The 16727-nt window shown below is 35.5% G+C and overlaps 2 protein-coding genes across 2 annotated transcripts; one reads left to right on the top strand and one right to left on the bottom strand.

Moving 5' to 3' along the window:
- Positions 1-4167: 4167 nt before the first annotated feature.
- LOC128990596 (uncharacterized) lies at positions 4168-6622 on the bottom strand. The gene is made up of 2 exons (XM_054413051.1): positions 5040-6622; positions 4168-4241 (listed from the first exon to the last, which is right to left on the bottom strand). The coding sequence occupies exon 1, from the start codon at positions 6583-6585 to the stop codon at positions 5338-5340; it is 1248 nt and encodes a 415-aa protein (XP_054269026.1). The 5' UTR covers positions 6586-6622; the 3' UTR covers positions 4168-4241; positions 5040-5337.
- Positions 6623-7496: 874 nt separating this feature from the next.
- LOC128990622 (eukaryotic translation initiation factor 4E-binding protein 1-like) lies at positions 7497-14335 on the top strand. The gene is made up of 4 exons (XM_054413093.1): positions 7497-7835; positions 8058-8210; positions 10416-10586; positions 12531-14335. The coding sequence occupies exons 2-4, from the start codon at positions 8069-8071 to the stop codon at positions 12569-12571; spliced, it is 354 nt and encodes a 117-aa protein (XP_054269068.1). The 5' UTR covers positions 7497-7835; positions 8058-8068; the 3' UTR covers positions 12572-14335.
- The last annotated feature ends 2392 nt before the right edge of the window (positions 14336-16727 follow it).

The raw sequence follows: 16727 nt of genomic DNA, 5'->3' as shown, positions 1-16727 counted from the left end.
TTGGATAACTTTTATGCAGGTATTTAAACCACTTTATTGTAACTGTATAAGTTCATTAAAGAAAATTCAAGAATTTTGTTCATTATTATCAAGCTCATTTAACTTTTTCATCATTAAAATATTTAAAAATGCTTTTTTGGTGGATTAAAAACCAAACTACGTCAACTCATCAGTATATTTTTTTTAATTTTAGCAACTATCCAATCATAAACAAGTTTAATGTACTATTATAGATAATAATCTACTTACGTATCACGTATGCCAGTAGGTGTCAATTATTAAAACTTGATATGCTGTACATGTTTCAAGCCTAAATACGGCTCATCTTCAGCAGCATTTTTCTATGTACAATTTTCACATCGAGAGATGATTGTCGACTATATACAGACCACATATACACACAAACACAGAACGTTTTAGCATGCTATTTTTATTATTTACATGTGCTTTTGTAGCGTACGCTCGTTTAAACAATACCCGACCGGACGACATTTGTAGGCCTACTTGTCGTCCGGTCGGGTATTGTTTAAACGAGCGTACGCTACAAAAGCACATGTAAATAATAAAAATAGCATGCTAAAACGTTCTGTGTTTGTGTGTATATGTGGTCTGTATATAGTCGACAATCATCTCTCGATGTGAAAATTGTACATAGAAAAATGCTGCTGAAGATGAGCCGTATTTAGGCTTGAAACATGTACAGCATATCAAGTTTTAATAATTGACACCTACTGGCATACGTGATACGTAAGTAGATTATTATCTATAATAGTATATTAAAGGTGTCAAGGCTGATTAATTTGATATCAAGTTTAATGTATTATCTACTACTGAATTTCATTTGAAAAAACCTTTTTACCAATATAAAAAGGTCTTTCTACGAAATACCCCAATTTTAGTGTCGATTGTTTCTTAGACATGAGAGGTTCACGTGGAGGTTCACAACCGAGTATGTTCAAGTGTGACATTCAGGTCACAACTGCAGTATATGATCATTACTGTATGTCAATAGCATTTGGTTTCCATTAGACTACTCTGTTTTGAAATGGTTTGTGTACCATCAGCATTATACAGTCCATAAAAAAACTTTAGTGGCATATGAGGATTATGGAGTCCATATTTCATTCCAAATTATTTTAGTTCCCGGGTTCGAAGCTAGGGATTTTAAGCTCAGATCTTGCAAGAAGTTGACATATTGTTGTGTTGCGGGGAAATCAGTGTCAACTGCAGCACTATTAACTTTTTGTTTGAATTTATTATAACAGCTAATTTGAACCAAGCAGAAACAAAAACTGTGATGCCCAAGAACTATCAAATACTAAATTGTGGTGGTGTATTGTGGGAATGAGTTAATTTTATTTTTAAGTGGACTTTATTTTTTCCAAATTTTTTATGAAAAAAAAGTATCAAGTTTGTTTTCCTCAAAAATAATGTCTGAGAAACGGAGTGGCGTGTTAATAGTTCTAGTGCATTACTGATCAAGCCAATGACTTGGATGTAAGGATTTAATATTATAGATATTATAGATTATTATAGATATAGTTTGGAGTATGTCAATAACTTAAAAACTACTTGAGCTATTGAGCTGATTTTTTTTCCATGAGTAGAGCCAATATATGCAACCACAGGCAATGGACATAGGTAGTTATCTTTTATTTTACTACTCAGGGCTCTACCCTAACAGCTTATTATGTAAGTCAGTGTGAAAACAATACAAATTGGCATCAGATAGAATAGAACAACAGTGTGGATGAATTACAAAAAAGAGAACATTGTGAATAAAGTAACAACAATAACTAACAGTGTAAATAATTAACAACAATAACAATCAGTGTAAATAAAGTAACAAAAATTACAACATTAAATCTACAGCAATAAAATTTACTATATATAACAATAATAAACTATAGCAATAGGTAACAACATGATAAACTGTGACAAAAGCTAACCAACAATGACAATGACAGCACTTCACACTATTGAGTGTGTGGTCCTTTAAGGCACCACCAAGGAACCACAAGACCACATATCCCACCATGGGACACGAACAAGCACTCCCCGGCATCTAGCGTGTGGCCCTTTAGCTTTAATCTAAAGCTTAAGGTTGGTAGAGAGTTTATATCGATCGGCCAAATAATAGTGTCAGTTAAGCTGTTGTAAACTACCCCTAGTGCTCTTACAACAAACAAATTACCGCAAACAACAACAAACAAATACAACAAATTTCAACAAATTTTCGGCTTAAAAAAACTTATGGTCATTTTCATATAAATATTGTTATGATAGGGGGCCCGTGTGGCTGAGCCTGTCACACAATTGCGGGCCCGTGCTAGGAGGATTAAACATTAAGGAGAGGGCATGCGAATAGGAATACACGTGTTGCGGTGAAGCCAGCTTTAGCAGAACACTAGAGGGGCACGCGGAGCCGTAGAGTGGCAAAAAGCCTCGGCTATAACATGGGAGAGATAGGGAAAAACGCGACGCGCGCTGTTTCGAATTAAAATTGCCGCTAAACTAAAACACCTGTGTTATTCACCGATGGCATTATTAAAGTAAATTAAATTTCCTATCGAACAGTGTCAATCATTCCTATAAAAAATATTATTTATTATTTATTATTGAAGATCAAAGTTGAAAGAATTGACCTGGACTTTGAACATATGATTACTTTAATTACGTTTTTGAAAAAAATATGATGTATCTACACAAATTAACAATTTATTCGTGTTCCTTAAGAGTTTCTCGAAATAAAAAATATATATTTACCTATGTTTAAAAGTGGTATTTAGAAAAATAATTACAATAAAGTTTTTTTTAATTTTTCCAGTTTATAAAACAATCTTACTAATAATAGGTTAAAATGAAAATTTTAATTCGGGTGATGAAATACATTTTAAATTTGCATTTTTCATAGTTTTTTTGATTTGTTAATATAATTTTTTACTAGTTTTAAGTCATTTATGTGCTAGGCAGGTGATTTTAAATAGCCAAAGTTAAGAAAAAATGCAAAGCCGCTCTAACTTTTATTACACCAACAGCCGTTACAATTAAATTACAATCATAAAAAGTAAAACAATTTTTTGGCAATCAAATTCTTGATTTTTTAAATATCATATTGAACTATATTTGATCTGTTTACCTAAAGAAACTTCGAGTAAAAAGTGTAAATGTTCAACAATCATCGCGTCTTCTGACCGCCAAAGTGCGTTTATCATTCTTTTAAAGGATTAAAACTTATTTTATTTCTTTTTAAGAAAATGTTCAAATACACATACCGTACTACTCATGATTTGAGTTTTAATTTATGAACAGTAAAATCCATTGGTGATATGGCGGGATTTGAACCCGGGACCCCATGAACCGGAGTCCCGCGCTCTGGTTAGGGTATTATAAATAATACACAATACAAGTATGGCAAAAAATAAAAACAAGGACAACGAATTCCAAAAAATAAGTCATCCTTGTGTAAATTACTCACCTTTGAACGTACTATTGGTTCATAAATATGATTTTCCTCTTAATAGGTTCCTATGGATAGAATTTAACTTTTTAATTTACGTAGCATGATGAAGTCTAATTTTTAAATAGTTAATTGATATTTCTGTTACCAAATCTTCCAGTAACGCATACAACGCAGTATGAGAGGGGGGCGGGAGAGTAGCGCTGCCTCCCCCCTCCCCAGTACGCTGGCTTCAACGAAACTACAGCGTGTCCTCTCCTTAATGTTTAATCCTCCTAGGGCCCGTGTCCCAGTAAAATTTCCCGAAAAATCCCAGTCAGGGCTCACGGGCCCCCATAGCTCGCGGGCCCCCTGCACCCCGGGCCCGCGCTATCGCCGCCACTGGCTTTAGAGGCACCACCAAGTAAACGAACAACCAACACGGAAAAAAGATCGGAGAGGAGTCAGAAGAGTAGCCTCTGGACATCACGCCTGAAAGATGCTGGTGATGGCCCAAAGAAGTCTAGGTGTGGACAGACGTCAAGCTAAATCTCAGCAGTATGGAGTTTCAGTGAGTAAGGCTATAATTTGTGGGCTGATATCTCCTTTTGAACACAGCTCTGGATCGGGTTCCTCTGGGAGCGTTAAAGTCCACTTCGTTCTGGAGTTTGGGGCAGTCAATGATCCCTTTTGTCAACTTAAAAAGGAAGGCAATGTTGTTGACTTGTCGTCTCAGGGGAAGCGGTTAAAAGCCGAACTGCACCTTGAGAGCTGCAGGTTTAACGAGTACCTAGGTTTGATGCTACAAAGAAACAAAAAAATATGGTTTTTAGTAAAATATTAATAACTTAGTGTAAAATAAATAAATTTGACAAGTTTGATCAAAATATATCCAGAAACAAGCAAACTACAGTAGAACCTCGATAGTTCGACACTTTGTGGACTTAAGGGATGTCGAACTATCAAAATGTATTACTATAGGGAGTAAATGGAGTTTAATTAAATACTATAAGAAGCTTAACAATTTCACTATGTTCATTAGTTAAGTCTCAAGTCAACAATACATGACAAATTAGTGTTGAAGTCAGCTTCACAATAGTAACCATTAAATATCACTTGACAAATTAGCCAAGCCCGTGTCGAGTGTTGAATTATCGAGTGTCGGAACTATCAAAGGTTCCAATATTCTCCATAAGAATAACATCAGAATTTTAAATTTACAATTTTTTCAATTTTTTTCTGATAACAATAACCCGTACAAAAACACTTTGATATATAGCCTACACTAAATTATTCTTTTTTTAAGCTCTTTAAAAAGGTCTAGAGAGAAATTGGGAAATTTTGTGTTTTGAAGGCCAACAATTAGAAAAACAAATTTTTACCCCATAAACAAGCAAAGTAAAACCCTGCTCCCATGGTCCGATCATGCTGGTTCGCGAACTCATTCAAGTTTATCCCGCCTTACTCATTTAAACCAAATTTCATCATAATCGGACGAAAATTACTCAAGTTCTCACGTTCCGCAAGGACACAAAATATACATATATAACAATTTGAAGGAATGTTTTTTTAGGATTTTTTGAGAGGATAGCAGGCTTACCTGAATGGGAAAGAGTCCAAACTGGCACAGGAAACACAAAACAAAACTTTACACTATATACACAAAACATTAGAATATTTCACTGTCACTGACAGCATTTTCAACTAAGGAAGAGGAAGAGATAGTTTTCTAGATGTCCAAAATGGTGGCCAGTGAGTTGTTGAGTCAGTGTTGCCAATAGTATGAATTCAAAAAACACAGTTTCAGTTTATCTTTTATGCACTATATATATATGAATAAATATGTAAGCCTGCTAGTTGGGTTGGATATTGAAGTGGAGTGGGTTAGATTAAAGGTATTATCTCAGGTTTAGGTTTGGGGGTTGTCTAGACTTAGTAAACCATTGATAAGACAATTCCCATCTTCTCAGTTGTGACTGGTTACATTGAGGGGGCAGTGATTTGACTATTTTGGTTGTAAAGCAGTCATTGAAACTAGGGTTGTTGTGGCTCTGGGCATGTTGTACAACTGGTTTGTCTTTGTATCCAGTAGATACATCTTGTCTATGGCCATTCATCCTGGTTCTGAGGCTATTGGTGGATAGGCCTACATACTGTGCCTCACATTTGTTACATTGTAGTTGGTAGATAATGTTCTTCGTTTCACAAGTGTTGAAGCCTCGGATGTTGTAGTTTTCTTTGGTTGTGGAACTGGAAAATGTTTGGCTGGGTTGATTTATTTCACATGTTTTACATCTCTTGTTATCACAGGGATATGAACCGTTAGGGCGTGCGTTGTTTGGGTTGTTGTTGGCCGGGTCAGGAACTTTTGGGTGGACTAGTATTTTTCGGAGATTGGGTGGTTGTCTAAAAACAATGTTAGGTGGATCTTTCAAAAAATTGATGGTGTGGTTGGAGGCCTTGAGGATTTTGAAGCCCTCTTTTAAAATGCCATTCAATGAATGTAGTCCTTGGTGGTAGTCTGTGACAAGAGCAATGTTTTGGCTATTTCGTTTTTCATTATTTGGTTGTGGATGGTCTTGCGCTAAGCGGATTTGGTTCTCCACCAGCTTTCTAGGGTAACCCCTTTTTATGAATGCGTCAGATATTTTGTTATTGAACTTGTTTAATTCATCATCGTTGCTGCAGATCCTTTTGCCCCTGATGGCTTGACTGAACGGGATGGATCTTTTGGTGTTCTTTGGGTGGTTGCTGTTAAAATGTAAATATTGTAGATGGTTGGTAGGCTTGAAGTGTACACCGGTTTGTATGAGTCCATCTTGAATATTTATTTCTAGGTCCAGGAAAACTATTGTTGATGTTGAGATGTTGCTGGTGAATTTAAGGGAACTGAAACTGTTAAGGCTGTCAATAAACTGTTTTAAGGAGTCTGAGCCTGAGGTCCACAAGATAAAAATATCGTCTATAAACCGGAACCAACACAAAGGTTGTACTTTTTGGGATTGTAGGAAACATTTTTCGAGTTTCCCCATGAACAGATTTGCGTAGGATGGGGCCATCCTCGTACCCATGGCAGTGCCTTTAGTTTGTAAGTAGTTTCTACCTTCAAATTGAAAATTGTTTTTTTCTAGAATGAACTTAACCATGTTCAGTAGGAAAGAAGTTGAGGGCTTAGTGTTTTTGGGGCGTTGATCCAGGAAAAATTCTATAGCCGCAAGACCATGTGTAAGGGGGATGTTAGTGTACAGGGAAGTTACATCTATGGTAGCCAAAATCGTCCCAGGAGGAAGAGGTGTTGGTATGGTTGTCAGCCGTTCTAAGAAGTGGTTGGTGTCTTTAACATGTGAAGGTAATTCACTGACAAAAGGTTGCAGGTGAGAATCTACATATGCCGAGATTAATTTGAAGGAATGGTGTTTTTGGCCTCTGGGGACATCAAAATGAAAAAGTAAAATCTCTCCCGGATCTACACGGTATAGCTACTTCCCTAGAGAAATTCGCTATCACAAAAAGTGATGATGGTGGATGAGGGGAGTTAGATTTTCTTAATGACATTCAATAACTCGGGAAACAAAATACACTCCATTTCTCTCTCTTAATGTTTTGGAATTACCAATTATTGTTTGTCACTGAACAATTCTTTCTGCTCATCCAAGTGTAAACATTGTTTATTCGTCAATACTGGTACCTATGTTTTCCAACAAACTCAAACAACTTTATCTTACTTGGTATTGAACTAAATTTTAACATTTCATGAAGTGTTTTTTTGAAGAATTTTGATTAGGATAAGTGATAAGTATTTTTTAAGTTTAATGTTTCCAATTGTTTTCATAGAGTTTTCAGAGGAGGGGGATTGTTTGCGTCGTTATGCTACACCTGTAAACCGATATTCAGCCCGACGATGATAGCACGTAAACAATGTTTACGTCAACAACACACACACAGCCATGATAAGAGGCGGAAATCTGACTGGTTGGCGATTATGTACAGTAGTTAACCTTGAATAAAAGAACGACGAATCGAATCATACATCACTTTTGTTTTGTTAGCTTTTAGCTTTCGTATTTCGCGCTGTTGTGTCGACTCAATTGTGCTGCTGCTAGAACCATATGTTGCAAGATAATCTATTTAGTGCGCTTTAAAATTAAAATTTATGTTTTAACGTTTGATATTTAATACTGAATGAATATTTGTGTACCAAACAGTTATTAGTAACTTCACTTACAGTGCTTATCATTGAAGAACGATTTTTTTCACTTTTAGAGCTCATTTTGACTTTACTAGTGATTTTATTGTGAACGTCGTAGTAAATTTATACAACGCCCGCCCGCACGTCTGCTAGTGATAGTCAAGTCAGTCACATTGTGTTGTGGTTGTTTATATGTGAAATTATAAGGTAAGGCTTTTTGTTATTAACTTTATAATGCCATTCTTGTTGGCTTAACTTGTTAACTAGACCTATTAAGAATAAATTCTATGAATTTGCCTATTGCTGTATTAGGCTGGAAAAACATAAAGGCTAGGGTAAGTTGATTATTTTTTACTGCCAGTTGGTACTGTAAAGGGTAATTTTGGAGATTCAATCGTTATGTTACAGCTTTGAATTGTTTTGTTCTAGTTCAAAGGAAAATGTCGGCTTCTCCTATCGCCCGTCAGGCTACACAAAGCCAAAGCATCCCTACCAAAAGAGTGCTACTTACAGACCCATCACAACTTCCTGTGGATTATTCCTCCACACCGGGAGGCACTCTGTATTCCACCACACCTGGAGGTAAAGAAATGTATAACCTAACTTACATTAACTTATTTTCCCTCAAAATAAAAAAAAGATTAGCCTAAAAATGGCATAGGCCTAACTTAAGTTAGGTCTAGGCCTACAAATATACTTCGGCCCTAGGTATGTAAGTTACTCGTCATATTTTTGTACCGTAGCCTACGGTAGCTTATTCAGTGCTAAGGTAGGCCTAGATTGTTTTATTTCTAAATAAAGCTTAACTTAGGCCATGAAAAATCGGAAATTGTGCACCTTTAACTTATGCACTTTGCATTGTTTCATGCTTGGAGAGAAAGAAGCCCTGAGGAGAGCAAACAGCTGTTGATTGTGTAAGCCTAAGTTGATTTTTTGCCTCACTCCCCAGTAAGCAGTTAACTTGGTCCTCTTTGTTCACGACATATTCATTGTTTACAGAAAGGGTTTGGTAATTAGCTGGAGTGGGTTTAAATGCACCCAGCGCTCTTATTGTTTGTTTCTTGTTTCTAGGCATATTTTTTATATTGGCTAGCCTAACTTATGAGTTAGCCTAAGTAATTTAACTTACTTCAATAGGCTCTAAACAAAGTTAAGTAGACAGTACATAAAAGTGTAGACCTAAACTTACCGTAAGCTTTAACTCACTCTGTTGTGCAGGGTTGCCACCCGTCCCGATTCCGCTGGGACAGTCCCGATTTTGGCTGACCTAAGGTAGCAACCCTGGTGTTGTGATTGAAACTTAAGTTATGGGTTGTGTTTTACTAAGTTAATTCCTGTAACTTATAAGTTATTTGTTATTGGTAAACTTAGTGGGTGGAAAGAAGTATTGTAGGCCTAAGCTACACGACTCACCTGGGAAGGTTTTAACGGTAGGTTTCCCTGCATAAAATCCTGTGTGAGGCTTCGTGAGGTTGGGCGCTTTTAAGCTCACACTCTCTATAAACGTACTTAAGTTTACTCGGCCTTGGGGCGTAATATATGCTACTAACCTAATAACTTGTAGCAACGTCATAGTCCTAAGTTACCGGTACTGATTTTGATTTAGCCCACTCTAACTTATATCAATCAACTTTCTTTGGTCCGGTACCTATGTCCTTTTAAACATAGGTACTGCTTTTAAAATCTCTGATTACATCAACATGAGCCAGCCACAATCTCAGTTTGTTTGTGTTGGTTAAATAATTTGAATTAAACTAATTGTGGATTGTACATTTAAGTTACCCACAGCTGCTTGCTCCCCTTGTACTTTCTTTGTCACACACCTTGGTCTTGTACAAACCACCGTAGCAATACCACCCCATTGTGCTTAGATTCATAAACTAAGATTTGGTTTTTACATCTATGGCGGTTTTCTACAAAAATGGATGTCATTTTCAAATTAAGGTGCAAAATACTGTATGGTACCATTAAATTTTAAAAAATCTTAGCTTAAACAGCCTAATTACTGTTACAAAACAAAATATTTTCACTAAAACCTAACTTTTAAAATACAAAAATTATGCAATTAACACGTTTTGCTACTGCAATAGTAATTTTTCTTTCATATGGACCAGTGACGCACATCTGCGACAGCCGGTGTCTACCCATGGACACATTAGACGTCGCATATTTGCGTCGGGATCCCAATGTTATTAAAAAGCTTAGGCCTATATCTTCGTAACACTATTTGAAGGCCCCGAATTCTCTGCAGTGGTCTACAGAGATGTCTGTCGCATGTGTATCACTTGATCTGTGAATATTATAATTATTGACGTCATACGATAGCTGGCAAAACTGTTTTACTTTGCTGCGTCACTGGCTTGTTGTCTGTGTGTACTGTGAATGAAGGGACACCCAGTCTAGATGTGTAGTATTAAAATGTATACCTTGGTCCATGGCAATGATCGCAGCATCGCATATGTGGTGATCGGTTGCGAACATGTTAAACAAATTCTATACCGTTGATAGTCCCAGGTTGCAGCCTGATTAGATTATTTTTGTAATTAACAGGCATAATATGATAGTTTCAACATGTGATGTAATTTAAAGGGTTACGGTACAAAGGCTGTGGAATTAATGTAAAATTGTTTATTTACTGCTTTCCCGGCAAATCAGGATTGTTTAGTTATCGGGATCCTGAGTTTGTGGGACTTTAACTATATAGCCACCATCTACCTTCTAACCATTTCACTTACCTATTAGCCTGCTGTATTTAATGTTTATGTTTTATGTATTTTTAAATTCTAGGAACTAAGATTGTCTATGACAGATCCATGCTGTTGCATCTGCGCAATTCGCCAATAGCCCAGACCCCTCCTAAGCATATTTCAACCATCCCTGACTTCTTAATCAAGGGTAATGAGTATCCAGAACAACCAAAGGAAAACGGACATGAAGTCTCGAGCCCTGTCAAGAAAAGTAAGTTTGTGTTGAAATAATTATTGCTTGCCTAGTATTCATCAGATTTTTTCCGAAAAAAGTCAGTAGTTTCGTGACGGTTTGAATGTGAAGGCAATTGTCCTTGACCATTGAACAAATTGTCATGGCTAAAGAAACGCCTGGTCTTAGTCACAGGAAAAGCTGCTGTACAACTCATCTTGTACGATCCTGCACTCACTCAGCATTAATCAATAATCAATCATGAGTTAAGCTATTTACAATCATGCATGGTTCAGCAGATGAATACTATAAACTATTTAAATCCAGGCCTAAAGTATTGAGTGGGTAGGGCAGTAAGATCTGTTCAGCATGCAGTACACAATCGTCGAATGTAGGCGAACCAAGACGAGCGCGATAGTGTACTCGGTGTGCTCGTGTACATTCAGGGTAGTTCGCATAGCCAACCAGGGAGCAAGGAATACCATAGAGTGGCAATGTGGTGCGCGGACTGAAGCCGACCTTGAAACGCTTGAAACTGGTGGAGGGGATATGGCGCGCCGGCGGTGATGAGTCACCCTAGTGGCAAGCTTCTTGGCGGTTGTACTGCTATCTGAACTATAGTTGTGTTTGTTTGTATTGCATGTTTTATTATCTAAAGTAGTAAAACGCTGTGTTGGTACAGAAATTTTTAAAGATAATGAACACTTCTCAAAACAAGACCCTGAACAAAATCATTTTGTTTTGTTATCAACGACTATTAGCACAAAATATTTTACTGTGCGGCTTCACCTATATACTAGGTAAAATTGTTTAACATTGGTGTTTGTTAACATTGCTAATATTGCTAACACATACAATGCTGCTGATAGACATGCAAAAAGTAAGAAGAATTAATATTCTGCTTAAAAAATGCTCCAAACCTAATGTCAATGTCTAAATGAAAGTGGTTATAAGTCAAAACTTAGTTTTTGTCCCTGCAGGAGGAGGGTTTTATTCCCTTGCTCTGGGAAGTGTCAGATTTAAAGACACCTACATTGAACTGATTAAATGATAAGATCATAAAATGTAAGAAATATTAAAATTTAGAGATGTTTTGAATTTGTGAAATTCAGGCAGGTTTACTATTTACAAGTTTGAATCCATATAGTAAATCAAGACAGTTTCTTAGGTTTTCAAAATCTATACTTATTTAATACGCTTGCAAGCAGGTTTTTTGTGACAATTACTCCTCCGAAACTACTGAACCGATTTACATGTTCTTTTTGTCATCGGAAAGAGCGTAACGTGAAGTTGTGCAGGAAACTTTCTTTTTAGGGAAATAGTTAGAGGGTGAGGCCCTGGGGCCCTTTAAAGTTTTGTATTTCTCCATAAGATTAACATGGGAAACAAATATTGTTATGAAACTCCAGCTTTTGTCAGAAATTAAAAGTGAGAAGAAGAACATGTTAATTGTAAACACTCAATAAGTTTGCTAATGCAATGGGAAAAAACGAGAGAGTCTGGATAAATTGATATAGCCTAATAAAAAGAAAACTGAATTAACACTGTGCTGCATTTCTTAGTAATCATTGAAAGAGAGCCGATTTGCAAACTATAGGAAACAGGAAAGTCATAGAACACCACCAAGGAGAAGAAATAAAAATAATGTGTTTTTTTTATTGCATAATCGTTATTTACTATGGACAACCTAATGTGGCTATGAGTAAGGCTATTTGTCGAAAACACAAAAAACAAGGTCAGCTTTTGAAAAATGATAAGATATTTACAAGAAATTTTGATTATATCAGTCTGTTATGTACATCTTGAGTATTCCATAATCTTTGAGTTGAATCTTTTAAAGTCATCAAAAGTTATGACTGTCATTCGTTTTAAAATAACGCCTGTAATACTTAGCAATTGCTCGATTTCGAGCAACAGGGACACTAGTTATTTTTAAAATAGATTTTGTTTTAATATTTAAGTGTTTTTGTTCCTTTGTTGCAGTTGAGGAAGAAGAAAATGATCAGTTTGATATGGACATCTAAAGCGATATTGTCGATCAGATAATTGGACTTTCTCAGGTATCGCTGTGTAATCATCACTATTGTTGGTAGGAGCTTGATGTTCCAGCTCCTTTTAGAATCTGTTATTTTGAATCGCTTGATGACTTGAAACAATATCAAGACTGCCTATGTCAAATTTGCTAAGAAATTTTAATATTGCAAGTTACATCCTGGTGGATAAATAACTATCTGCTTTTCGTTTAGAAAGCATTAATGAGTATTCAAACTGTTAAACATTCAATATATATTATTGATGGTGAAATGTAGAAAGATCACTCTAGACTATTACTTTAGCATATCTGTGAATCAAAACATAATACTGTAGTGGTTTAATCATACTTTTGTTTTCACAATACCCAAACTTGTTAACAAACATGATATTGTTATATATGTGCCTTTAATTTGACATTTGCATTTGACATTGATTTTTTTAGAGCATCTTTAAAAGTTTGGAAACATATCATACATTTTTAGTTCTAGCTTGATTGCAGCGTAATTCATTATTGCCAAATACTGATTGTGCTATCACGTTTTTTATTCACGTAGCCTGCTCAAATAAGGTTATTACAGTTATGTAAATGAGATTCAAATAGCTTTGTAGGCATTATTGAAAACATTATACCTATAACCTCTTTACATGATAGTTACATTAAAAGTAAAAAATTACTTTAGCCTATTACCTACCTGTTTGTTTTACTTTTGTCTGGAGAAACCTTCCTCAACTACTGGTATATTCCAGTATTAAAAATAAAAGCAGAAGTACCTAGCATATTTAATCGGTTAGGTTTAGTTTACCTTGGAATCTGTAACTTTAAATCATGGTTTGTTATAGTTTGTCCTTTATAAGCATAATAACACACCATGAGAAGGTGTAGGCCTAATAGCACAGTCTGTAACAACCCAAAAAATAATATTTTCATAGCCTAAGCTTTAAAGTTTTTGTTTGTTACTTATTCTTGTTGACAATAAATGTGAAATGTACGTATTTACGTCATTAAGGAAGAAATCCCATGGTTTTTTTACCTGATTATAAAAGTTCAAATTTCATGACATTCAAATAAGACATCCTTTTTTAATAAATATCTTAACAAACTTAAAGTCAGACAGTGAACTGAATAGTATTGTTCAGCAAGTTATTTTCTCTACTCAGTAAGACAAAAGGGCAAAGTGATGGTTATTGAAAAGTGACTGCAGAATCAAATTATGATCAACTGGATTGATATTGAGTATTGACCAACTGCCTAATTATTATGAATCATATTGTCTTTCCTTTCACTTTTTGTAAACTAATACAATTTATTTGCGTTTTTATAGTTGTTTTTTGATCGGTGATTTTGTTGGTAACTTTTTGAAATGTTTATGCACATGTAGTTTTATTATCACCTTAAAGTATTCATATGAGCGAGAATCTTAAATCTTGAATGTTTGATAATTTATATTTCCACAGTAAGATGTTAAATAGCAATAAGGTGTGTCCAGTGTAATCTCTTTAGTGATAGCCTGTTAGGAATAATTATCATACATAAATTATTGTAATAGCATATTAGGAATTACCTTTGACATGAATTTATACATTGTAATGTATCGAAATTGCCAAATGTTCTCAGATTTGTTTCTCTTTTACCTCATTACTAAAAATTCCTAGTCATATAGAGAAAGTGGAAAAAGTGTCATTTATAGATTATGTGCCATCGGTTTGTTACCTGTTTTTGGTCACAGATTTATAAAAAAATATTAATTTGTGTACACTGTGCTTTATTTATTCCAAATTTCACACAAATTCATGGGAATTCCAGTTTTAACAAAAGGTTTGAGTTTCCTTTGGTAGGTATTTAAGTTGGCCATGTTAAGGAATGTTACATTTTTCTCAATCTCAGAGGAATTGGAGTCATAAATTCCTAGTTTGATATTGAATTCAAATATGTGCTACTCCAGCCTACTCATATTTGAATGGAATTAAAGAATCTTAACAGCTGGTTCAACAAAACAATTTGATTCTGTGATGCTCAATAGCATTAAAAAGGTAATAGGTTTACCAACAGGGTGCAGCACTATTATTTTGTAAAATTTATGACAACAGCTAATTTGCAGCCATAACTGCAAACGAGGCGAGTTACCGTAGCGAACGAGCTAACCTGAGGGCAAGTGAGCGCAGCGAACGAGCTCCAACCTAAAGGTGAGTAAGCGTAGCGAACAAACTTCAACCAGGACGTGATTGAACCATGCGAACGAGCTTATCTTGAAAATGAACGAGCTTTTGACATAGGACAGGACAGCTAGTCATCAATCAAAACCTAAAAAATCCCTAGCGCGCATAGTGGATGAATGCAGAACTAATTGAGAGCGAGGGAAAATCAGCTGATCGTTTTTCCCTCGCCCTAAATTAGAGCTTGGCAAACATCTACTTTCTTTCATATCAGCTGTTATCGAAAAATTGTTACTTTTGGTAAGGAGTGATTAAATAGTATATTTCGTACCTAGGGCCAAAAATGAGGTTTTGCCGGCTCGAGATAGTTTTTAAGTTCGAGACGAAGTTGAGAACTTAAATCGATCGAGAGCTGCAAAACCATTTCGGTCCGTGGTACGAACGCTATTTTTCACCACACTATACCCTATTGCCACTATTCACCACTATAATAATGCACACTGATAGTCAAGTCAACACAACTACATATTTAAGGTTACGTGATGAAATAATTTGAGGAATCAGCAAAAATAAAAATAAAAAGTTGCTAGGCAACGGTGACAATAACACAATTCTATGGATTTGGATTGTGTATTTTAAATGCATTCATGTTTTAAGTAAGCACACAGCTGATTTTGCGGCCTCGGGCTGTAAAAACCTGCTCGGTCCCCAAATTACGATGACAGCTGGCATGGCCAGCAAAACGTTACTTTCAGCCACCAATTAAGGTATACATCCAAAAACATCATAGTGTGGTGAAAGGTGAAAATATTATTACAAACCGTTTGAGCACTTACTTCGATGTCGTCTATTTCACTAGAATTATCTGACATTTTAAAAATCTTTCATTAAACCTTCCTGAACTTGTTGGTTAGCAAATCGTTGTGTTCAACTTTTAGGTATGTGTGTTTCCAGCGGAAGTTGGCGGATCAACAATTGAATTGGTCGTTATCAGCTGATAAGTTGGCAATTGAGGCATTACAGTTTTACTTCTTTTCCCTTATTGGTTCGTTACTTTACCACACTAGTGCTATTAAGTAAAAAAATAATGTGTTAGTATTTTCTATTATAAGACCTTATTTGAAAAAAGGCTAGTTAAACAAATGGTCGTTGGTCAAACATCTTACAGTCCAGTCTCTCAGCCATCTGACGTTTCCTGTGTACGATTGAGTACTGCAAGAATGTGTTCTGTTGGATGGCTGAGCAGCATAGTGAGTTCATTGAGGTCCTTGACTGTGATTGGAGGATACACACCACACTTCACACACAGACATCTGTACTTGACTGTACTTTCTCTTGACTTATACTTGGTTATACTTATCCTTTATTTTTGTATTCTTAAATTAAATTACTTTAACGAATTTCCCTATAGGGAAGTAGCTATTACCGTAGTACTCATAACAAGACCTGGACCCGGGACCGATTAACTTTTTTAATTTGAGGTCCCCAGAGGCTAAAAACACCATCTGTTCAAATTCATATATATATTTATATAGGCCTATATATGTGTCCATTAGCACGGTAACTCAAGCAAAAATGATCCGATTTTGATGAAATTTTAATCAAAATCTCGTCATTTTTGCTCCAGTTATCGTGCTAACTGATACTCCTACCTACATACCTACATTTATTCTAACGAGTTCGCAAACCAGGATTGGACTAAGGAAACAGGGGTTAATGGGGTAAATATTGGTTTTTCCCATTTTTGACCCTAAAAACATATAATTTTCACATGTAATTTCTTTCCAAACCATTTTGTAGAGCTTAAAAAACAAATAATTTAGTATATTGAAGCGTTAGTATGCGCCTAATAGTAACTGCAAAAATTCCAAGAATGTTTTAATTTAAAATTTAAATTATATGGAGAAAAAGTAAACTGTTGTAATTTGCTTATTTATGAACATATTTTGATAAAATTTGGAAGATGTATTAATTTTATACTCAACTATTAAC

The sequence above is a fragment of the Macrosteles quadrilineatus genome, unplaced genomic scaffold (genome assembly GCF_028750875.1).
Source record: "Macrosteles quadrilineatus isolate MER2022 unplaced genomic scaffold, UCM_ALF_1.0 Scaffold_3__2_contigs__length_128488019, whole genome shotgun sequence".
In the NCBI taxonomy this organism is placed as follows: Eukaryota; Metazoa; Arthropoda; class Insecta; order Hemiptera; family Cicadellidae; genus Macrosteles; species Macrosteles quadrilineatus.
This window is presented reverse-complemented; position numbering and strand designations above follow the sequence as displayed.

Bases quoted from the DNA above. Each gene is read 5' to 3' on its own strand.
- LOC128990622 (XM_054413093.1), top strand. From the start codon at position 8,069: ATGTCGGCTTCTCCTATCGCCCGTCAGGCTACACAAAGCCAAAGCATC. The intron at 8,211-10,415 runs GTAAAGAAATGT...TTTAAATTCTAG, and splicing joins GTATTCCACCACACCTGGAG to GAACTAAGATTGTCTATGAC. The intron at 10,587-12,530 runs GTAAGTTTGTGT...CCTTTGTTGCAG, and splicing joins CTCGAGCCCTGTCAAGAAAA to TTGAGGAAGAAGAAAATGAT.
- LOC128990596 (XM_054413051.1), bottom strand. From the start codon at position 6,585: ATGGTTAAGTTCATTCTAGAAAAAAACAATTTTCAATTTGAAGGTAGA.